The sequence below is a fragment of the Sinohyriopsis cumingii genome, unplaced genomic scaffold (assembly GCF_028554795.1).
Source record: "Sinohyriopsis cumingii isolate HCF-2022 unplaced genomic scaffold, ASM2855479v2 utg001938l, whole genome shotgun sequence".
In the NCBI taxonomy this organism is placed as follows: Eukaryota; Metazoa; Mollusca; class Bivalvia; order Unionida; family Unionidae; genus Sinohyriopsis; species Sinohyriopsis cumingii.
This window is the reverse complement of record NW_028316086.1, coordinates 199,219-220,779: the sequence shown is the minus strand read 5'-3', so window position 1 is coordinate 220,779 and position 21,561 is coordinate 199,219. Positions and strand designations below refer to the sequence as shown.

At 39.6% G+C, this 21,561-nt stretch overlaps 1 protein-coding gene across 20 annotated transcripts in view; it reads right to left on the bottom strand.

Annotated features, from left to right (window-relative positions):
- Window positions 1-21,561, bottom strand: part of LOC149771348 (uncharacterized) — a 106,815-nt gene that overhangs the window by 12,133 nt on the left and 73,121 nt on the right. For all 20 annotated transcript variants that reach the window (XM_089948593.1, XM_089948572.1, XM_089948579.1 and 17 more), the window contains 4 exons: window positions 21,204-21,386; window positions 20,418-20,594; window positions 18,310-18,336; window positions 17,371-17,403 (listed from right to left, as the gene is read on the bottom strand). In XM_089948593.1, coding sequence (XP_089804719.1) covers window positions 17,371-17,403; window positions 18,310-18,336; window positions 20,418-20,594; window positions 21,204-21,386 — 420 coding nt within the window. The remainder of the gene's footprint in view (window positions 1-17,370; window positions 17,404-18,309; window positions 18,337-20,417; window positions 20,595-21,203; window positions 21,387-21,561) is intronic.

Genomic DNA, 21,561 nt, shown 5'->3' with positions numbered 1-21,561 from the left:
ATTACCTGAGACAATACTGTTAGGATTGATTAGAAGAGATGTGTCTTTAAACCCAGAACACGGTTCTATGACAGATGATAATTTTATCAAATATTCGTATCGTATACGTGAAAATAAAAACAAATCAGCAGGGACGATACAAAATACGATAGACTTGTAGATGCTATACGTAAACTTGAAATTCCACCATCGCAACCTCAAGAAGAAAAATCACCGTTGCAACACACAGAACGACAACAATATCCTTCACGGCGAAGAGCAATAGATCCTGACCTAACTCCGTTAAGTGAATACGAGGCTGCATCTGAAGGAAGTCCGCGGGGCCAAAAATTCAAACAAACTAGGTCGCCGATAATTAGCTTAACAACATCTTCTGAAAGTTTGCCTCAAGACATTTTATCCCCAAGAATTGTACCATCAACAGGGGAGGGTTTAGGATCCGGTTTTATTGCCTGCCCTAATAATATCATCGATGATGTATCACGGTTGGAAGTTCTCATCGGAGGAAGACGTGCCGGAAACAATTCTCCGGAAATTATAAATGAAGCCGCAGATATCTGTCAGAGACTATTTCAGCGTGGCATCATGGATATCAGCATCTACCGGGGGCTCATTGATGAACTCGCAGACGGTTACCACAGCGACTAATAATTAAATTTGCTAGCAAATTCAGTTAGATAAACAATAATTAAATAAAATGATACTACACGATTCTTTTCGCAGACCAAGAAGTGTCAGAGTAGTAAACTCACGATTACCAGTATACGAGGTTGTTTACGGAGATGGAGTCGGTGATGTTGTTAGGGATTTAGTCACAAGAATCGCTCCGAAAGCTGGACCGTTAGCAAAACAATTCGCGATGAAAGCCGCTGATGTTGTCAAGGATAAAGCCATTGGCACTGTTGGTAGTCTTGCCGGGAAAGCATTTCAATCAATCAAGGATCGACTAGCACAGCTGATACGAAAAAAAAACCCAGTCGAGAGGTTGGTGCCAGTAAAACTACCATCCACTGAAGCTATGCCGGCAAATGTTAGTAGCGTAGTAAATAAGGCCGTAAATCAGAAATTAGCTAAGATCGCAACAGCAGGAATTACCTCCAAAGCGTTGCAAGATAGTGTAACTGCTAATTTGATAGCTGGTAGTGGTTTCCGGTGACGATAACATTTTAATTAGATCATCACAAATAATAATAATGTTTGCACGAAAATCCAATGACGCGTTTGATATGTCCAAACCAGTACTTAAAGATGATTCTGTACGTGATTTTCAATATTATTCTTATGAAGCACGTGATCCTAACCAACGCGGAAGAATTGAACTACAGGTCCAGGATACAAGTAGATACTTCTTGCCCGCTGAGGCCTTCATCGAAGTTGAAGGTAGGCTTTTAAAGAATGATAACACTAACTACGGAATCGGCGACCGAGTTGGATTTGTTAACAACGGCATCATGGCGTTATTTAAATCCGCTATTTACATGATAGATGGAAAAGAAATTGAAACAATTCATGATAACGTCGACGTTGCCACAACAATTCTCGGGTTGGCGAGATACTCGGATGATTACACCAGATCAGCCGGACCATCAATGATGTTTGCAAAGGATATAACCGACAGCCCCGAGAACAGGAATGTAACAATGAATAATGCCGGTGACGCAGTTGCATCGATGAACGAAAATTTTAATTTGGGTTTTGCAACACGTAGATCGATGTTAAGTGGAGATGAAGAGTTCTCAGGTGTGATTCCATTGTCTCACATCTTTGGATTCTGCAGAGATGTCCACAAGGTCATATTCGGTGCCAAACACACAGTTGTACTTGTGCGAAAACCTGATGATAATGACGCTATCTGGCGAGATGCTGCTGTTGCCCCTGGTCAGGTAATACTAACTAAACTGTGGTTGTGGATGCCAGTGTTGTCTCCGTCAATCACCGAAGAACAACGACTGTTGTCTTTCATGGACACGGGCGGTAAATCACTGCTATCCTGGAAAACAACAACCACAGACGTTATTCAGGGTGATAATGGTGGGTTGTTTACATGGCATATATCATCGCAACAAGGAGTATCAGCACCACGACATATTTTCATTGCATTTCAATACCGTGCTAGAACAGATAGCCAGGAAAGAAATCCAATGGTATTTGATACACTTGGAGTTTCTGAAGTTTCGTTGAGAATAAATGGGCATCAGGAGCCATCTGAGGATATATTAATAGATTTCGAACATCATCGTGTCGCACGCGCGTATCATCGTCTGATGTCATTTATGGGGCGCGACCTTAATGTAGACACTGGCCTGCAAATATCACAGCGAGACTTTATGAGTTTATATCCGATTTATTACTTTTCGCTGGAACATCTTGATCTGGTTAAACAATCTGTTGTCGACCTACATTTCCGAGCTCGTGTAGGTGTTCCTGCTGGTGGTTACAGAGCGATTGCTGTCATACTCTCCGATAAAGCAATGCTGCTTGAAGGTGTTGGCGGACGAATGAGGGTCATCGACGCTCCAATCGAGAATATGTAACGCAATTAAAATCAAACTTAGGATATAATGTCATACAGTCATGTTAATGTCACCTTGACTTCCGGTCAAACGAAGAAATTGCAATCAAAGAACGCAAGCACGTGCGGGACATCAATAACACTAAAACGAGATCAGATTACTGGTGGTCCAAACAAATTGTCGTTGACTAATACTCAGCTTAAACATTTTAATAAGGCACTAACAGCAAAAACCGGTGTCCGACTTGATTTCTCTGCTGCAGCTATCAAGGACATGACTAAAACCGGTGGAATATTTCCTCTTCTCGCAGCAATACCGGCGTTGATTGCCGCGGCAGCACCAGCCGTAGCAAAAGCCGCAGCACTCGGTGCAGTTGGAACTGCAGCTGGAATGGCACTAAAAAAGGCAACGGGAAAAGGATACAAGAAAAAAAAGGGACGCGGTCTAAGACTACCAGGAACTCCACCATCATGGTATCCAAAAAAATTCTAACGCCGTTGAGCAATTTTGATTTACTCGATGCTGTTAAAAAATTGCGTGTAAAACATTTCAGAGGCGTATTTATGCGAGATCAATTACCGCAACGACCGAATAATCCAGAAACTGGCATTATCAATCTCGACAACAAAGATGGTCCGGGAACTCACTGGGTTGCTTACGCGATCGATCCACGTGGAATTATCTATTTTGATTCGTACGGTTTAGCACCGCCAGTTGAGTTTCTCAAGTATGTCAGCAGATTTTCTAATGTTCCAGTGTGGCAGTCGACGTTACCAACACAAACATTAATTGATCCGCCCATTTGTGGGAGGGAGGTTTTAAATGTTCTTGATGCAATCTCAAGAAATCCAGCAACTCCTCCTCATAAAGTAGTGTATGAATATACCGCATCGAGAAATGCTAGCATTTGAAAAACAGCAATAAGAATAATGGTGGATATTTACGGAAGACCTTTCACACGAGGAGGTAAACCAAGCACAGATGCTGATCTCTCAAAATATGCGACCAAAGATGAAGTCGATAATCTTTTGAATATAGCTGGAGTTGACCCAGATGAAGTTGCTATTTTCCAAGACAGGCAAGGAAAACTAAGAACGAGCAACATTAAGTGGAATGATATAATTCGCAGAGTTCTTGGAGCTACCAAGGATAACTTCGTTGCATTTAGTGATGGCGGCCGGATCAAGGACTCGAATATATCAATCGCAAGCATCAAAGACAGTATTGATAAAGGTGTTGATAAATGTGTGAAAAAAGCCGGTGACACGATGACAGGCGAACTCAGCATGAGCGGCAACAAAATAACCGCGTTAGCGAATCCCGAATCCGACCAGGATGCGTCAAACAAACAATACGTGGACATCGTCAACGGTAAACTAAATACGCTGCGTACAGAGCATGATGTTCACGTGGGCGCGTTTACAAGATTTCGAAGAAACTTCGTAAAAACTGATGAGGTCGTGGATAAGTTCTTTGGGACTCCTCCAGTCGTCGATGTAAAACTCGCTGATGTAAAGACCGACATTAACACGATCAAACAAACACAGCAGGATATCGTATCGGGTATTCCTGATATCGTTAACAAAACCAGTTTGATTAAAGTTCCCACTGGAGTTACTCCGGGGCATATCACCAACATCGTATTCACGGTATCATCGGGATTCGCAACATGGTCACGACAAAATAACACTATCAAATATACAGCAACAGCCACCGGTGTTTACAGGTTGTCTGTGTTTTCAGCCGCTAAATTTGAAATCTTCACAACATATCCTTGGAGACATTCCACCGATAAGTATTCCGGGGTTTGCACTGTAATACTAAACAGCGGAACCGAGGAAACATTTATGCTTGAAGCCGAGGACGATAGTTTAACAGCAACATCTTACTGGTTTTGTTTGGAATTCGTCGCTGCAACGCCTCAATTGGTTACCGCGTAATTGAATAATGTCAACGACGCCAGATGCTCAACAATATCGATACAATCAAGTCCGTGAGTGGCAATCTGAGTTAAAAACTGTCATCGAAGTAACTAGTCAAAAAGTAAAAAAATACAAGCGCCGCATAACAGTGCTGGATATTATGGTTTATTCAGTATCTGCCGTTGTTGCATCTGCCGGAGCAATACTATCAGCGGTCACTCCGGTAACTGCAGCAGTCGCCGCCACGATCTGTGTTTCCGCGGCCACAACAACAGCTGGAGTTTTCGGCATCATAGCAAAAAAAATATCATCATGTGCTAACACAAAATTACACGATTACACGACAAAATTAAATACAGCCACGACCGCATATCAGAAATTATCATCGCTGATATCATCATCGTTAGACGTGCAAAGTAGCGACGCTACGATATCAGATTCTGAATTCAAACTAATGTCAGATGCGTACAATGACTATTTGAAAACTAAACAAATAAATAATGTCAATAGAACTGCTTCAACAAATAGTCACAAACACAACACCGGTAAGGACCACAATGATCTCAGTGTCCTCGACGACACCAGAATTCGGTATTAATTTTCGAACTCCAATTCCAGTGAGTGAAATCGCGTTAGCAAAGCTCAGTGTGTATCACAGCTGGCCCAATGTTAGGTCGGCATCATTTGGTGGTCTGCAGCCAAATAATTCATTCGTGTTCGGGAAAAGCAAAGCCGACTCCGGCGAACAGGGTGAACTTGACTGGAATACAATTACACTTCCCACTGGGAGTTATCAGATCGAAGAAATCAATAATGAGATACAACGCCAAATAAAACGAATCACCGGCAAGGAAGCCAAAATATCTATAACAGCTCATGAACCAACGCTGTCTGCGGTCATTGAAATCTCAACGCCAGGATACGCCGTGGATATTTATAACAGCTCAATCCGAACATTATTAGGATGGCCAAAGGCCCCCGAGGTTAAACCTCGTCCACCAAAACCTGAAAAATCGGATTTTATGACCTATAAAGAAGCACTACACGACCTCGAGTACAATTATTATTTACTCCTTGCAGATCAATTACTAGCAAGAAAAAGTACTTTAATGCCCGATACTTGGAGTATAGAAGCTCCACGTGTTAAGGGGGGTCAGGAGCTCCGTGTTTACCGTCTAGATGATATAGAATCTGAATTATTTATTCCGATCAATCTAGTACATAAACAACAGCTACAACTCCTGCGAGTATATTTCCAAGATTATATTTCTGATTTAACAAGTCCGCGTGATAATATTATCACAACCATAGAAAAACTAAACAAACTCGCATCGGCCATGGAAACTATAAATCTAAGAATAATTCAGGCTTTACTGGATCTTAAAGACTATATCGATGATAATTATAGACAGATAGCCAGAGCAGATTTTGCAATTAAATATGGTATTCAAGTGAATGATATTTCAGATTTTAAATTTCCTGGATATAACGTGCCCGAGCTGAGAAAATCAGTCTCTGATCTCATCGATCAATCTTTCGAAGATATTCTTGCCGCGTACGAACGAATAAAACCACAACCTGTTATTCTCAAGCACGACAACAGTACAGCATCCGATGGCAGACACATCTCACCCGGGATCGTAAATATCACAGATGTTATTGCGGTCAATCTTGTATGTGACGTCATCGATGGCAGTTACAGCGCATCAGATACTACGACGGCACAACAGGGGTTTATCCTGTATACGTTCACACCAAGAGACCCCCCTGGTTTTCTGATTGTGCAAGAACCAATCAATCCGGTCTATCTACGGTGTCATAACCCGTGGTTGTCAACGATAAATTTCAAACTCACCGACCAGAGGGGGAATTTGTTGGACCTGCGTGACGAGACTGTTAGTATAAACTTACTGGTGAAGTCCTAAGTCAAGGGATCCATAATATTTATAATAGTTTTTTTTTCTGCACTGATCCATTTTCGTCATTTTATCGTGCAAATACCCTATCAAAACCAGCATAAGTTATCGTTGAAAGTGCTAGCACGCATTTAAAAAAAAACGGTTGTGTATAATGTATCAACCCGAGTACATTCATGCACGAGTTCATATTCATGATAAGCAAATTCTTTACGAGGCAATAAAAACCGCATTTCAAATACAGACATTCCCAGAACAGTATTTCCCCGTTAAAATAGTTATTGACGTGTATGGTGACGAAGACTTCTTGTTAACTCCGTCACAATTAACAGAGCTACAGCAAAATCATATGATCATAGTTTGGTGTCAACGAGAACAGATTATGAACTATTCTCATTCCTGTATTGATGTTGAAACGCTTAAGCAAATCCTGAAAATCTGAAAGCGCCCTTCACTTGAGAAACTCTTTGAGTTTCCAAGGGCAAAAAAAATAATACACTTTTTTTTTTACCCGTGGAAATGTGCTTTACACTCCAAGCGGGGGGGGGGGGGAGGGGCGCTAGCGTTCTCAGGTTCTACTTTCACTTTGTGCTGTGAGTCACACGCTATGCGGTTTATACTTCCTTGTCGGCCTCGTAGTCAGAAACACTAGTATTTTTGTCAGAAATGCAAGGCATTTCCGTGTCTAGATTCTTTATATAACCTTTTAACCGTCTCACCCTGGTGCTAATTAATTTTCGAGTCTCATACTCTTGTGACAATCCAAGACGAATCTTCTCAACTGCACGGCACAGTGGAATAAATTCAGATACCTGATTTTCAGTTATCCCGGCAAGTGATCTGTAAACACGATCTTGCAAACCCTTAATGAACCTATAACGAGCAGGGAGATTGTTCTTCCCCAAGCGTGATAGCTCATTCAAGGATTCAAAATCTGACATAATTGTTTCAGTGTCTAGTAAAATATTAAAACCTCGCTGTTGTAATTCTTTAATTTCAACAAGTATGGTATTTATATTTTCGTGATTCATATTATTATATATTTTTATATTTTTAATAGAAACACTTTGCATGAGAAACGCTAGCTTTCCAAAACAAAACGAGACAGTCGGAAACATTTATCCCCTGCAAGGGCCTAGATCGTCAAATAACGTTCTAGAACCCCACGAGGACTGCTTCCGACATGACAATACAACATGTAACACGAAACACTTTATCCCCTGCAAGAGCCTCTAGATCGTCAAATAACGTTCTATAGGCTCAAGAGGACGTGTTTAGTGAATTGACAAGGACAAACATATAACACGTAACTTATCCTAAGGACGGACCCCTCTGACTGCCAAGTGACTCAGAGGCACATTTATTTACAAGACGAGACAGCCCTGGCTTCTAGGATCGAGTTCTCTAGCAGGCCCGGCAAACATTTATTTGACAACACAAACAACCTTTACCTCTGATTCGAGTATCACAGCAAGCAAAGGTACAATGAACATGTAATCTTATCCTAAGAGACGGTACAGAACAGACAACCTTTACCTCTGATTCGAGTATCACAGCAAGCAAAGGTACAATGAACATGTAATCTTATCCTAAGAGACGGTACAGAACAGACAACCTTTAACCTCTGATTCGAGTATGACAGCAAGTAAAGGCACAATGAACATGTAATCTTATCCTAACTTATCCTAAGACCTTATCCTATGACGACACAAACATACACAGGTGGGTCATTTTCTACGGTCAGCAGCAGAGCAAAACCATCCATTGAATCGACCATTGGATGGTGCACAAAAGACACCCGCCATTGGCGGATTAAATTTATGGTTTTGCTTGCGCGTGCTGACTTTCGATCGACCCAAAGGTCTTAGGGAGCGATTTCGTATATAACCCAACTGTTACTTGCGAGTTGGAAATTCGCTCTAGCAGTGGGCGGGACTTGTTTAAAATATTTTAATTGTATGTTTTCTTAAGCGCGGTCATATAACAAGCACAGAAGAGCAAAACAGTCGGATATATTCAGTAAAACGAGGATATTGTTTGTAAAAAAATATATATTCTACGGTAAATAAATGATTACATGTTATGAACTCGATAAAATATTTTATCAAGGTGGCTTTCTTAGGGGGAGCAAATCCTCTGACCAGCAACGACAACTCTGCAAAGCGTTACACACTCTCGGAGGAGTTATCGTCGTTTGTGTCAACGATAAGAGTTATATAACAGAATGAAATCTTCTGTTTGAGCTTCTTTGAAAATGCTGTTTTGTAGATCCCATCTGCGACATGCTGTACAGAAGGTGGACAAATACCGAAATACCTACCGGCTGCGCTCATTGATTGAAATATTATTTCTTCACGAGTCTCAACATTCACAGATTTCACTGCTCTTCTTATAGCTGTTTTACATTTAACTCTTCCTCGTATGGTATTCTTGCTCTGAGTGATCGCTTGAAGGTTTTCAATACTGTTATCAAGTCTGTTCCCGTTAATATGATCAATGACAAGGCCTTTAGGGATCTCTCCGTTAAAAACCTCATAGACGAAACGATGACATAAATACCTCCCTTTCCTAACAGTAAATCTTAAATAACCAGCATTATCAACTGTACCAACTTGTTTCCTCAGCCTGTAGTTTCTCACTATGCCATCTCGGTTTGCCTCATAATTTGGAATAGTTGGATGTCGGACGAATTCTTGATTCATTATACTATAAGCAAATCATTGTCTAATTCATAATTTGTCTGAAAACTTATTTATGTAATCACGCTCGCATTTGAGAGCGTTATCACAGTCTGGATTTTTTTTATCATAATACCGTTTTAGTTCTCGATAGCGTTTTCCACCACACGCTGAACATAATTGCGTTTTTCCTCGTACTCCAATGCCGCATCTGATACACGGTATCGGTCCTAGACTCCCACCGCGGACCTGTTGAGCATGTTGTCCACAGTATTCGCCTCTGCAGGGTTTGCTACACGGCGCTGATGAATTTAGTTTGATCCACTTGCATTGGTTCATCATATAATATATTTGTCTATTTAAATATTTGTCTTAATTATAATAATGGGTTTTGAAAGACTATCCAGAATAAAACCCATATCAGGTTCTAGATTCGATCTTGACCGGTTAACCGCTGATCCACGACGAAGAGAGTTAGCAGAGGTAATTGGTGTTATCAAGAATGCCAAAGAAAAGTTTCGTCGTGATGGTGCCGCACACACGTGGTCTTCGTATAAAATTATCCTCGGAAACGCGAGCATTTCTCGTGACCGTATCATTGATGCTACCATGAACGATACAATCGCGCGTAACATAATTGGGTATCTCGACGATAGAAGATATTTCGTACAGATAAAATTTATTGTTGGAGTCGGCGAGGGAACGTGGATTATCAGAGACAAACTAGACCCTGTTCTTGATGCCAGAGGCGTTCGTGGAAAAACCGTTCTGTTAAGTAAAGACTCAAAACCGGGAGTACTTGTTGGGATTGATATACCATATTATGCCAGAGCGTATCCTGTGACCGCAGTTGTTTATGGAATTTATCCGATGAAGAAACCACGCGTTGATAAACTCAAACCGATGAAGGTGTCGGTGTTGAATTGTGTAGCTGAGCGAGTAATGGAACATTTTAAAAATGCAATGCGAGGAAACGGCCTAACACCGCTAAGACAAACTAAAATAACAGCGTGGGCGACACGAGTAGCGGATAAAGGAGCGTCAATAAATGATGTTGCTGAGCTAGAGCGATTACTAAAATTTCCTATAACGGTTTCATCGTTAACCGGTGAGGTATTGTATGAGTGTAAATACAATTCCCGTGGAACACCAATAACTATTATCGATCATAACAGTCACGCCTGGACTGACTCGGTTAGGATATTTCCGCAAGACCGTGTTGTGAAGTATTATCCGGAATTGCAAAGCAATTCTGGGAGCATGTTTGATTTTATTTATCAGATAAGTAAAACCGATCCAGTGTCTGTGTGGTTATTCAGAAGTAGCGAAGATGGAGAATATGATCAGTTTGTGAGACCCAACGGGGAAATATACAGAACAATGGCGTTACAGCAGGAAATGAAAAAACTCGCAGAAAAATATCATGCTGGCAACACTGATACGTTACTGACACACTGTTTTACTGTCCCGGGTGTTGTCGCGCATGTAGCCCGGGAACGAAATTCATGGAGACCAACTCCGAAAAGTTTTCTTGCTGATATCCAGCAGAGCTGTGTCGAATACGGACACGGCGGTTTGTGGAATACTCAGTATGATCACCGCGGTATGATATCCGTGGACATGACGGCGTGTTATCCAGGAAGTTTCCTTGGGCGTGGAGAATGCAGCGAATATTTTAAACGGTTTGGCCACGCTGGCAATACCATGACAAGAGTAGCTGTCAACGGTGTTTTACCCGATTTTGACTTGACCGGATTTGCTTGTGTGTCGTCGTTTAAATTCGCTAAGGATTTACATCCTGTGTGTTATGTTTGGTTTGGCAGACATTTCGTTGAGAAGCGATGGGCACCGATAGTGTTATTGCGATACATGCTTGACAGTCGAATACTGTTGTCGCTGACGGTCAGCGAAGCGATTATATGTTATTGTCGTCAAACCGAAGTTTGGTTGCCAACTCCAACGCCGGTTACGTTAGAAGAAGTCATCGAAGATTGGTCACGAGAATATCCAGAAACTTCTATCGACGCTATCATCAAGAAAGCTCCTGAAGTACTTAAAAGCAAACTCAGAAATGATGAAAGCACAGCAAAAGATCTAGGACGAAGAATAATAGGGAAATTCACTCAAGGTGGAGCGTATGATCATAAACAACATCACAGTCGATTAATCATGGACAAGACTGAATTGGATCTTATTGTCGCTGATGCAGCCACGAACAACATGTTCTGTAACCGCAAAGATGTGTTTCTGTCAAACGGGGAAAAACTAGGGACTGTTTTTAGTTATATTGACGGAGAATCATCTCAGTACATACATTTGAGATCTTCGATGCTGGCTTATGTATCCATAAATTTGTTGTCGATGATCAATAGATTCCCTGTTGCCGCAGTGAGAGTTGCAACGGATTCATTTTATATTGATAAAAAACACTCAGCGCTGTTGGATAATGTTATATCGGATGATCCATCGTGGGGCTCGTGGAGAATAAAGAATGAAATGTTACACGGATATTGTAAATCGGCTGATGTTGAAATCGAGGATGAGTATCGCAGCGCAGAAATATCTTCGATGGTTTCGTCGGGGGCAACTTCGTTGTTGCCGCCGGTGCACGATCCTGTTACAAGACACAAAACAGTTTATCTGAACGGTCCTGGTGGTTCTGGTAAAACAACTCGAGCGATTGAATTATTTAGAAACTCTGACATGATTGTGCTAACACCCACACACAGACTTGCCAGGGAGATGAGACAACGGGATGTTAACGCGTGCACGTATCACAGTTTTTTCAAATACAGCGGCGGCACGTGGACACCTGAACGAATGGGAACGAAATATATTCCCGAGAAAATCATCTGGGATGAGATAGACACTGTGCCGTTGGATACATTAAAACAGTTTCTGGATTGGCTGCTAAAGAAAAATACCGCAGTGGTGATGTGCGGCGATCATGGTCAACCACCCCCATTTACAGGTGAATCTCCACACGAGTGGCTGAAAACTTTTGTAGATTATTATGAGGAAATAACTAACGATGTTAGAGCACTCGATGAAACGCTGAAAGAGTTTAAGGCACTGATCAGGCTACAAACCAATAAAGTCCAGTGTGAGATAATGCGTGAAATAATTCCAGAGACTTCGCTGAGCGACTTTTGGGAAACGTGGAAACCAGGTGATTTAATTGTGGCAAGTAGAAAGATAGTCAGGGACACACTTCAGCAGCGGTTATTTCAGTTACATCAGAAGAAATTTCCCATGTTGCCAGTGCCGTTGTGTTATAGACCAGCTGATACGCGATTGCAGAATATTGATGTTGATATTCCAGGGCGCCTGACTGCGTCGGGTCCGGAGAAACAGAATTTAGTATTAAATGATATTGTCACAGTTGATGTTGATGCTGTTGAACAGGCACTGAAAATGAGCAAATCCCCGTGGACGCTAGGATACGCTATGACCATCCACAGTTCGCAGGGACTAACTATTTCAGATACAACAGTTTGGATTGTTGATGATCGCATCGAGTGGTCAAATTTAGTTTATTTAGCCGTGTCAAGAGTAAGAAGGATAGGTCAGTTACGAAGAATTGTATTAGATGATGTTGTCAACGACAGCTCAATCGCTGATGACACAATAAGAAAGAAATTAGCCGGTTACAAACAGAGCGACAAAAAAAATGGTAGAGAGTTTGATCCCAAACAAAGTTTGGATGTTGAATTTGTAATACAATTACAACAACAGCAGAATAATCACTGTGCGAGTTGTAATTGTTTATTGCTGTGGCAGTATTCGAAAAACGACCCAAGGCAATTCACCGTAGATAGAATAGATAGCAGTCGCGGTCATACACGTGAAAATGTGATGTTGACCTGTCTTGAGTGTAACCGACGCAGAGGTGTTGCTGCAGTTATTTAAATGATTGAATCACTTCAGTGCGGATCACTTTAGTGATCGGGGTGGTAATTGTGTATCCTCGGGAATCACCTGAAGTTGCTCGCGTTTAAATCCGCGTTGAGGAGCAGTCGAATCTAATCTGTAGATTGCGTTTCTCCCAGTTGATCTGGTTATGCTGGATATCTTATGTGTAGTAACACTCCATGTGGGATCGGTTGCTCTTTTTTTTCCTCCTTCTAGTTCGCCTGGTTCGTATAAATACCTAACGGTGACATTACCCAGCAGTGGGGACGCTAGCGTCCCTGGCTGCGTTGAAACATTTTGTTGCTGTTGTCCGCGTTCACTGACGCGGGGTATATATTTTTTTGTGATTGCATTTACAGGTCTCATGTTTGTTGTTCTGGTAATTTCATTATTCAGTGCGGCTATCACGTTTGGCAGTCTTGCAACCCATTCACGAGATCTCGTATCGTAAATGAATTCCCTCGCGTACTGGTATCCGAATAATCTCTCAGCGAGTGTTCTATTAAATCGCTCAACAATTGCCTGATCCCGATGAATTTCAGTATGTCCTCGTCGTATGGTAACGTTATGCTGCTTTGTCAGTGATGACACCGCGCCCTGAAATTCCTTGCCAGGATCAACTTGTAATAATCGTGGCCAGTTTAGAGGTCCTCGTTGATAAATTCGTTTAAACGCAGAGGCGACTTCGGACGCTGTTTTAGTCGCTAACGGTTCTGCTTCTTTGTATCTACTGGCAACATCAACTACTGTTAGCGCGTATTTGTATATTTTTCTACGGACAGTATCATGAGGCAGGAATAGTATGTCAGCCTGATGAACTTCATTGGGCACACTAACATCAAAATGTGCAAAGTTGATTTGTCGAGGTGGTGGTAAGTAGATTTGCCATATTGCTTGTTTTGATAGCCAATTTTTGGCAACCTCGCGTGTTACTGATGCCGCGTTGGCGAGTTTATTAATTGCTGAGTTACCTCTCCAGTATCCGATTGGGGAATAATAAATCGCTTGCATTTTTATTTAATTATCCAGCGCCTAATACTAATTTAGATTTCATCGCTGATCTTACTAACCAATTAGCGAGTGACTCCTTAAATGATTTATTTTTTATGGCGCTTAGTGCATGAATTAATTTCACATCCGCGATATGCCTGTCTTGTAGATCTTTACTTCGATAAGCAACATCATGTATGTGACACGCTGCGTCGATAGCGTTTATCGGATACTCTCCCGGTTTTGGTTTAGATTGTTCATCAAGTCTGATATCTAGTCGGGTCCCTGGACCGCAGTAATTGTATCCTGGGAGATGTTTTTCTCCGGGATACTTTGCCCAGGGAGTTCCGGGGAGCTTTCCAAGTTTGGCTGCAATGTCACCTCCGCTAAATTCTCGCTTTTTTTTTGAAATCTAAATTTTTTTGTGCCACATCGCGTACACTTACCAGAAAGTGCTTGTCTGTTATTTTTTGTTGTAATGGTTGTTAGATCATTCGTAGGGGTTCGTGCCTTACACTTCACACAATATAGATCCATAATTATTATTCTTTATATACAAATGGAAATTACAGATTTTTCTGCGACAAAAAAGAAAGAGCCAGTTAAGCATAATTCAGTGCTACCAAACTCTATCCGCGCGATTATAATTGGGCCATCCGGTTCAGGTAAAACACAGCTGTTGCTGAACTTGATAATGAAGTGGATGAAATGGGATAAACTGTATTTGATAGCTCCATCTGTAGATGATCAACGATGCTATAACGTTATAAAAGATTTTAATGAGAGTGCAAGCGCGCTGAGTAAAGACGGTGAGGATGTTGTTGAATTTATCACTGATATCGAAGAAGCCCCCAGCGTCGAGGATCTTGATGAATCAATTAACAACCTAGTAGTGTATGATGATGTTATGTTGGACAAGCAAAAAAATCCCGCAAGAATATTTTCCCGGGGACGTCACAAAAACACTGATGTGATTTATGTTACTCAGCGTTATACACAAATTCCTAAAGTAATCAGGGATAATTGTAATCTTCTTGCGATATTCAATGGAGTTGATACACATACACTGAGAAATATTCATCAAACCTGGTGTGGTGGCGATATGGATTTAAATAAATTTAAAAATTTCTTCAGTCATGCTCAAAGAAAACCTCACGGATTTGTGACAATAAATTTACACGATCCCAGAACAAGATACCGTATTGGACTTGATACACTATTTGCAACATAAAAATGTTTTTCCTTGGAAACTCATTTCCCAGAGCAGCAGAGGGGATGGACCCGACCCATGGATTTTTCAATAACGACCCCGCCACGGAAACTGTTTCAGATTTATTGAAGTAACCCAAGTTGTCAGTGCAAACTCAACGAGTTTGTCCCTGGAAACTCTTCGAGTTTTCGGGGGACATTTTTTTTTGTCCTGTATTCTGAATAGAAGGGTTTATTTCGTCGAAATAAGCCCTCTATCGAGGAATAGTTTCCTGGAGGGGTTTATTGTGCAAAAAGTTTCGGTCTGTACAGCCCCTCTGCTGCTCACCTTCATGTTGTTTACCGCAGGTTTGGCGATATTGCTCCCGCTTTGTCCAATTCTTGATGTATGAAAATAATGTGACCAGAATAGCTAAATATTAGGTAGGCCATGCGAACATCATTACCTTCGATAACCACATAACTTTCTGACACCTCTAAGGTGACAATTGCAACATTTTGTATTTATCATAAGACTAAAGTAAAGCAATGAAGCAAAGTTGATTCAGGCATTAGCCAGGTCATTCGTAGCCCTGTTCAGCCATTCGCCAATTCATTCGTAGTCCTGTTTTCTTGTCAATTTAACATTTAATATTTAGCATAAGACTAAATTAAATCACTTTAAGCAGACTTGATTCTGCCATATGTCAGTTCATTTGTAGCCCATTTCTGTTCTAACACTTGTCGATTCATGTGCACTCATGTTCTGCCATTATTCAGTTCATTATTAAGCCTGTTTTCCTGTCAACCGAACAGTTTAAAGATTTAACACGATCTCTGTATTTTAAATTTAGACACTACATTTTGAAGGGCGGAAAGTAGTATAATAATGTCGAAATATAGAGAGACTGGGGAAAGGAGACACGGAAAAGGTGAGGCACGTGCACCCAGAAACAATGTTGTTCTTCGTGGCATTTCAGAAACTCGCATTCAACAACAAACGATAAAGGTGTTCGCAAGACAGGTACAAATTCTCTCTCTCTCTCTCTCTCTCTCTCTCTCTCTCTCTCTCTCTCTCTCCAACAACATATATAATCTTTAATAAGCTTACGGTCGCCTTTTGCACACCTTTTCTCCAAGTTGTTTTTAATAATTTTTATTATCTATGAAAAGTAAGTGAAGTAAGGCATTATTCGTAATTCTTGCGTTCTCTAGCAAATCTTTTTTTCTTTGGTGATATTATCTAATTTAATCACTTTTTTACCTATAGCCAATAACATTTTCTTCATCATCGACCACCTAATTCTAGTCATGCACGGCACACTTACTCTTCAAAATACAAATATTAAAGAGATCAAAAAATATATTGTCGAGGAAATGATTTCTGCCGCTCGTTTCCAACTTTAGGTAAACACATCTCTTTCCAGAACAGAAGGAGTTGACACACATTCAAACAATTGTCGAAGAAGAGAAAGAGAACATATAGGAATATATATATACTTATGCATGTATATCATAAGATGTAATTTGTAAATTGTCTGACTTATATAAGTGTTCATGTAATTCTCCAAAATAGAAGGATGATGCAAACATCGAATAAAGACAGAGTTATTAAAAACACCAATACTGAGGAAAAAAAGAGGTAAATGCAAGTTGCAAGTTAAGAGGAATGTTGAATGGAAAATACATAATCCTGATTATTTTACTGTATGCAAGTAAGTGGGCTTATGATATATATATATATATATATATATATATATATATATATATATATATATATATATATATATATATATATATATATATATATATATATATATATATATATAAATTCTGCTTGTTGTTTCCTCTCTTAGATTTAATGCTTCTGTACAAAAAAGTCAGAAGTGTTTAAACGCTATTGAAAGTCAGTTGAAAGAGGGAATGATAAATGGAAAGGAAGATACACTTAGTGTATGCCTGTCGTCAAATTATAGGCTGATTGTGGACTATTCATTATTAAGTCAGAATACAAAAGCAATCGAAAATCCTACCACATACTATCCCACAACATACTATCCCACAAGATAATGCATGAATTCTCCTTATTCAGTGCCAGATAAACAGAAATGAATGGAAAACGGTCAAACCACACATGCTGTATGTCGAAAGAATTAGGAAAGAACTACGGCTGGAAAGAAAAGACAGTGAACTTAATTAAAGAAAAAAAAAAACCAGAGAAGAGGACAATAGAACAATCAAAGTTATTTACCTGTAGAGGATGGTATTGGTGTCGTACTTGGAACTATAAAGAAACAATGTAAAATCCACTAAGCATAGCAATATATTGTGATAGATTAATACACGCTAAAAACAAAACGAAAGACAAGGATGTGAAAGCAAAGGAGACTGAGAGCATATATTCTACAAGAAAGAAGGGGAGATTATGCAATAAGAAATAGAGATAGAAAGAGAGTATATATTTTAAATTCATAATTATAGTTAAAAAGAAAACAAGAGGACAACAATCTTCGGAATAGACGAGATAGTTACCTTAATTTAAAATCGCGCACGTCATGATCATTATTACGCCCTCTCTTTCTAGACGGTCAATCTGCTAAATGCGAAAATCATCGTCGATTCCCCTTCTTTAGTTTTTACATATTAAATTTAACAGCATGTGCACGAGTGGCATTGATAGAGAATCTATATTCCTCTCCTACAATTATTGCTATATTTTCTGATATAATTAGAGAGAGAGAGTTTACATTTACTTTTTTTTAAATCAATTTACATTTTGTAGATGTCTGGTCAAGGAACCATTTTATGCCTGTCGTTTCCCACTGAAAGTTAATGGCTTTCGTTTGCAAGGACATAAGCAGTGGAAACGCGTCTAAAATATTTAGATAGAAGGAGAGCAAGATAATAGATATATGAACACATTTGCACACGGAGCATCAAATTCAATAATCTTAAACATTTATTTTGCAGAAACCTTAATTTGTCATAGTTCCAAAAGACGGGCCTTGACATGGAAAAAGAGAAGGAAACTCATCAATGTATCAATCACTGTATGGGAAAATCCAGGGGAATGGAAAGAAATACAAACTTTGTGAGATGTTATACAAAAAAGGAAACTGATAATGAATAATGACAGTGAATAAATATGATCGAGACAAAGGAGAAAAGAGATTAGATAAAATAGTATTACCTTGTGTGGAAGTAGTTGTATTGGAAGCTGAAATGAAAACATGTCAATGTATCAAACATCTTTAAGAAACTCAAAACATCCTTTCTTTCTGAAACATTGAGTCCGAGAGCAAAGATACGCAAGACATGCCATTACGAAGAACGGGCATGGTGCAAGCCGTCTGACTGCGTTTCAGTAAATATATGTTAAATGCTGTAACGATGACGGCACGACTCAAAGACCTAAACATGCTAAAACACATCGGTGGCAACGCCGATTTTCAGCTTATAATCATGTATTAGTATACACGCTCCAAATCTCATATACAACTCAATCCAAATTACTAATATTCCAGCTATATTTGGAATCCAGTTTTATATTTTGTAAATTCATGCTAAATCCAAAGATATTAAACTGGTCTGAAATCGTAGCCTCAACACGAGGACAACGTTAACATGCTCAGTGAACTGCACCTATGCGATGAAATGTGTACTGATCTTCCTGATATATTAGAACAGCATAATTGTATCTATATTTTCTCTTTCTTTGTTTTTGCTTCAAAGCATATTCGCACTATACATTCCAACAATTGTCTGCCATTATTATCTAAAGAAGTGGTAAAATGGCTTCTCAAGTAGATTGAAGAAGCATTTCTGTCAGTTATGACTTAAGCGTTAAAATTTAGAAATAATTTTGTAATTTCTAACTATATTAGAGTTAATGAATCATAGTATCTCAAGTGGAGCTAGCCCCATGTGTATTGGTGTAAACAAAACAAAACCTTATAATCATAGACGTATATCAATCAATCTGCTGATAATGTGTCTGGGTGGGACATCATGCGACATGTCTGCGGCATGATGCCCAAGTGCTAGACATCACTATAAACTGCCATACTGCAGGCACCATAGCGGTATGACTGAAAAATTGTTAAAGCTATGTTAAAAATCCATATCACACACACACACACACACACACCTTCTATGGTGTTTCCAAACTATTCTGCAAACATTTTACCCGTCAATATCGTAGTTCCCCTCATAAATAAAAGGTTTGACAGGCACTATATTCAGGTTTCTGATCCCATCACTACTGTCAACGTGCTTTCATTAATCTTATAGGTGAACAAATACTGATGATAATGGTGATAGTATTTAAGGAGCATATCAACATTTTAATAAAACTTCTGATTTTGCAGACCACGCTACTTTATTTAAAATATATTGGCCCTAACTCGACTCCCTCTTGGCTAAGATCATTCGTAATTAATCGTAAATAGTTTCAAATACTTGCCACTTTAATTTCATAAGAATTACAAACGATGTTCCACAAAGGATTTAATTTAGGTCCCGTTCTGTTTTCTAATTTATATAAATCATTTCTCGTTCACTGCTACTCTGTGTAACATTGACGTATTAGAGTTATGTTTACCCTCGTTCACTGCTACTCTGTGTAACATTGACGTATTAGATTTATGTTTGCCCTGCGTTCACTGCTACTCTGTGTAACATTGACGTAATAGAGTTATGTTTGCCCTGCGTTCGATTCGTCTTGAACATGAAACCGAAGCTAAATTGACCCTACCCCTACCCCCAATCAGATACTGAAAAACATCAATAAAAGTAACATTTAGCCTGCTGGTATTCAAACGTTTGTTAAAATGACTCAGGCAGGTCTACTAGTCTTACGTTATTCGAGTGAAAACGTTACAGACAGTTTTGAACACTGAATTTGATCTTAAGTTTTGCGCTTGAAACATTTCAATAATGTTGGACCGGGTGGAACAGATAATGGCTTAAAGAAATAATGTGAATTAGAGACTGATCGTAGAAGAGTACACCATTACTTAAGTGCTCTTCTCCAGTCGTACATGATTCCGCAGTGTTCTCCGTATGTAATTGTTGTCCAAGTGTGAAGATAATAAATCCAGATCTATTATCACACAAAGCACTGAGAAGTCTGGGTCTAATCTGTTTGTTTGAAAATATGGGTCTATAGCAGAGTGCACGTCATCGACAAAGATAATATGACAAACTGCACATTTCTGTATAATACAACTGACTCAAATATTGCTTATTTAACGATATATTTAAATATTCTCAAAACTCGAAACAACCTTATCTAATTACCTGGTACAGGAGAGGAAGTGATGGACCGGGTCCAACTTGGACAGGTTTTATTGCTGACATTGAAGCATTCGTTCGTGGGGCACTCGTGCACCATTCTGTCCGTGCAGTTCACGTACATGCTGCATCTGAGACCAGGGTAACGCATGGCTTCTGCACCAGAACCGGGACATATTGTAGCTGCAAAATAGACGTAAATGTCTGAAGCTTATTAACATATATCGCCAATAGAAAGTATTGTTTTAGTAATGCAGAGTGTGAATGTTCCAATTTTTTAGTTCATTTCTGACTTTTGAATATCAAGCGAAAACGAGTTTAAGCTACATTTAATACCTGTTACGTTCAGTGCATTCATGCAAGGAAGATAAATGTAAACACGTGTTCCTCATGTTAAAGGTGTCAGTGTAAGGTATATTATGATCGTATGTTCCCCTCTTTTATGCTACGATCTGACCCATTACATAATTTTTCAGGCCAGGCCGTGAACTTACTCACCCAATATAGATGCAGCAGACCTGACACAAACGTTAACGAAAACAAATGAAAGAAAAAACATGTGCTTCTAAGAACCTAATATTTATTTCCTTTTATTCTCTGATAATTTTTGCAAACTGATAATTTTTGCAAACAATCAGCTTAAATTTTATATTGATCTGTTAATGGGATTAGTGTATTCCTTGCCTGCTGAAAAAAATGCCTTATCCCGATGACGGTAAAAAATGAAATAAAGGTTTACATCATTCAGCCGTTAATTATGCGAGGAAAAAATAATATAAAGTCTTTACGTACCGGTGATGTTGGGTGCACACAGTGACCAGTTACAATAGTTGCATTCTTCTGTTTCGTTGACACTAAAACACAGATTGGCTGGGCACACATTTACATTCTCATTTCCATTTACGCAGTCGATAAAGTTGTTACAGTTGTATGGGTGGTAATATAGACGGCGTTCTAGATTCGGACAGTAGGTAGCTTAAACGAAGATCAAGATAGAAAAGGTATCATGAGGAAAAGGAAACAACTCCAAAGGTAATATACCTAGCATGAAACAAATATCATTTTCACTTTCCGAAGCATGTGACTGCCCAGTTCATAATATTCTGCCAGGGCAATAGGATTATTGTGACTGTTCCGACGTAATTGTTTC